We start from the raw sequence: 3,085 nt of genomic DNA, 5'->3' as shown, positions 1-3,085 counted from the left end.
CTCTAGACTTTGTGATTTTTGTGGAGGGAGGAAATGGCCTATTCACAGCCACAGCTGCATTGTTGCAGAAAACTGCATAATATGTACCATCGTGTTTCACATTATCTGTGTTGTATGTATTGATCCGTTAAAAACTGCAAAGTGCCAAAATTTTGAAAACAGTTTTCCTCACAGAAACTTATGAAAATACTTCAATAAAGCTGCAATAATTCAGCTGAGTATTCAATTCTGCAGTGTAATATAGTAAAATAGTTATGTTCTTTTAACAAAAATTGTAGTCCAGAGCACTAATTGGTGGTGGGGTGGGAATGGGGATGTATGGAGGGGGTGGGGGATCTTTTTCAAGCAAAAGAAACATAAAGGCTGGTCCTTATTTTTGTTTTCCCTCCTCTTCAGCTCTGATTAAATATATCCGACCAGTATTTGTATCTCGGTCAGACCAGGATTCTCGCAGGAAAACTGTTGAAGAGATAAAGAGGCGTGCCCAGTCTGATGGTAAATGGCCACAGGTACTGTATTCTGCTTCTCTGAAGAGATGCTATTTGGCATTTCCAGGCTTTGGATATGCGCTTTGCTTTCTTCATTGTGGGTGGTTTTAGATGGTTTGGGGTGGTGTGCATGTGTATGAAATTTCCCCCACCCCCTCCTTCTAGAAGATAAAAGGTAAGATTTTCATCTATCTCTCATTGCATTGTTTTGAGGGAAACTGGGTAAGTACATGGCTAGACAGCTTTTAGGTGGTACTAAATGGACAGACCACAGCAGGTGAGGAAGGCCTCCAAGAGGAAAGAAATTGTGTGCTCGGCAGAATACCTGGGAAAGTACTGTGTGTTCTTGCCCTTTGCAAGATTTTGGCATTGCTATTATTGGAGATGTGATGCTGGGAAAGGCAGCCCAAAAAATTTGGATGTTCCAATAACCACCTCTGTTAAAACACCTGATGAAAACATGGATAGAACAAATGGCTCAGGGCTTTTTTCTGCCCCTTAAATCTGGCTATTTATAATGTGCCTTGAAAGAGAGCAATGGGAAGGAAAGAATAATATATAAGATCTCAGATTCCTAGACGCTTGTGATTATTTTGAAAATTTGAGGCATTCCTGTGATTTTTTTTTTTTTGAGATTAGGGTACTGTTTATTTTTTGTGGGATTATTGCTGCTAACAGTACCTCTGTGTACTGGAGGTACTGCAAAAATGTTCTAAACAGCTATAAACAATGTGACAGATGATTTATAGCTTTTGCATCATGACTTTCATCATTAGATTTCAAAGCAAGCTAGGACAGAGTGGGCAATAAAACTAGTAATGTTAGTTCCAGTCCATTGATTTGTTCCCTTATAATATGGATTTGGGGCTGGGCTTTGTTTATTTGTTTTTGTACAGTCTACCCTCTTCTGCTGAATTGGTTCAACTTAATCGTTTTTGCTTTTTTTTTTTTTTTTTTTTAGAATTCTGTTCAGGTATTTTCAGTCTCTGGCTGGGCATCTGTGCACATACCAAGTAACAGCAAAGAGAAAACTGTTTTTTCTTAGCCCATAAGCAGGAATTTTGTTCTGGTACACAACAGACTATGATACTTTTTCTAGGACCAAAATCTATGAGTGAAAATACTCATACTTAACAAGTGTTTCTGATCATTGTCAGTGTTCCAATAAATGGAATTATTATTAGAGGGTGAGAAAGAGGCAAAATCACAGATAAAGAAAAATATTTTTCCTATTAAGGTAGAACTTTACTTGACATCTTCAGCAGCATTTTTTTTTTTACTCTAACTGAACTGTTTTTCCCTGAGAACATTTTTGCTGTAATCAGTTAATAACAGCTTTGAAAATATGTATTTATAAATAAATTCACATTGAAATAGTTCTTAAAAGTCAACTTTTTTTTTTACTTCAAGATAATGATATTCCCAGAGGGCACTTGCACAAACCGATCCTGTCTAATTACATTCAAACCTGGTAGGTATTATGCTCATTTCTCTGTTCTCTACAGAATGTCCTTGTATCTTCATTTTCTGAAATACCAGTTGCATTTTAATTTGCTCGCTGTTGCAGAAGTTGAGTTAAAAACCTTGCAATAGGGTGAAATTAGAATATAAATTTTGATGCTACAGGAAGATTGTAATTCTACTGTTGAACAAAACAGTTTCAATAATTCAGGTTTTTTCTTGGCTTCTGAGATGCATATGAACTGAAGGAGTAATGTTTCTTCCTGAGTTTGTGTTTGTGTCTTTTTGCTTTTTTTTTTTTCCCCTTACCCCCTCCATTTCCTATTTTGGGTCTGTCATGCAGCATTTAGATACTCACTGCTACCTTAAGCTTTGTAGTATATCTATTTCAGGCTGCCCAGCATTTGTTGCTCTGTTGTATCTGGCTGATCCCTCTCTAACTCTTCTGTGGAGCTGCATTTTGGTGAAAAGTGCATGAAAATGTTTCCCATGTAACACTGTTACAGAGGCTGCCATTTTTTACAATTTTTACTTAACATCTATGTTCTAAGCTCTTTTCAGTAGGATTACCCTTTTAGTTTATCAGATTAGTAGAGGGTGTAACACTGAAAATTGATACAGCTGTAAACTGCATTTCCAGTAGGGACAAATGCCAGTACTGCAGTAAACCACTAGTCTTTAATGTAAACTTTATCACATAGGCAGGGAGATGGTCAATGAAGAAGCTTCAGTGAGCAAGGCTGCTGTGAATGTGTTTTTGGACTTCTTAGTTTTCTGCCTAGTTTCTGGTCTTACTGTGTGTTTTGTTTGGCTTGCAATTTAAATATCACTTAGAATATCATGCAGTGAGTCAGCACTGTGGTTCCTTGCACTGATTCATTTGGCAGAAGGTATCTCAGACTTTTCTCTCAGCTCTTACCTTTCTAGATGACAGAATGGTATTAGGGAAACACCTACTTCTGTAGCTCTTTGCTCTCCTCTCTTCACCTGAATCCTGGCCATGCTTTGAAAGCTAGCCTGAATCCTTCTTGTGAAGCCCTGATTTCCTGCTCTCCCTCTGTGCCATAGACATTCCAGACACCATGTATTTCATCGTTACATTCTCACTCTGTCTTCCTCTGCTCTGCTGTAGTGCA

At 37.8% G+C, this 3,085-nt stretch overlaps 1 protein-coding gene across 1 annotated transcript in view; it reads left to right on the top strand.

The window, feature by feature from the left end:
• The window catches only part of LPCAT1 (lysophosphatidylcholine acyltransferase 1), a 53,442-nt gene that overhangs the window by 11,141 nt on the left and 39,216 nt on the right, over nucleotides 1-3,085 (top strand). Inside the window, exons 3-4 of the mRNA XM_005419326.2 lie at nucleotides 397-509; nucleotides 1,899-1,959. Coding sequence (XP_005419383.1) covers nucleotides 397-509; nucleotides 1,899-1,959 — 174 coding nt within the window. The remainder of the gene's footprint in view (nucleotides 1-396; nucleotides 510-1,898; nucleotides 1,960-3,085) is intronic.

The sequence above is a fragment of the Geospiza fortis genome, unplaced genomic scaffold, assembly GCF_000277835.1.
Source record: "Geospiza fortis unplaced genomic scaffold, GeoFor_1.0 scaffold206, whole genome shotgun sequence".
Lineage (NCBI taxonomy): Eukaryota > Metazoa > Chordata > Aves > Passeriformes > Thraupidae > Geospiza > Geospiza fortis.
Note: the sequence above shows the minus strand (reverse complement) of the source record. Positions and strands in the feature narration are given on the sequence as shown.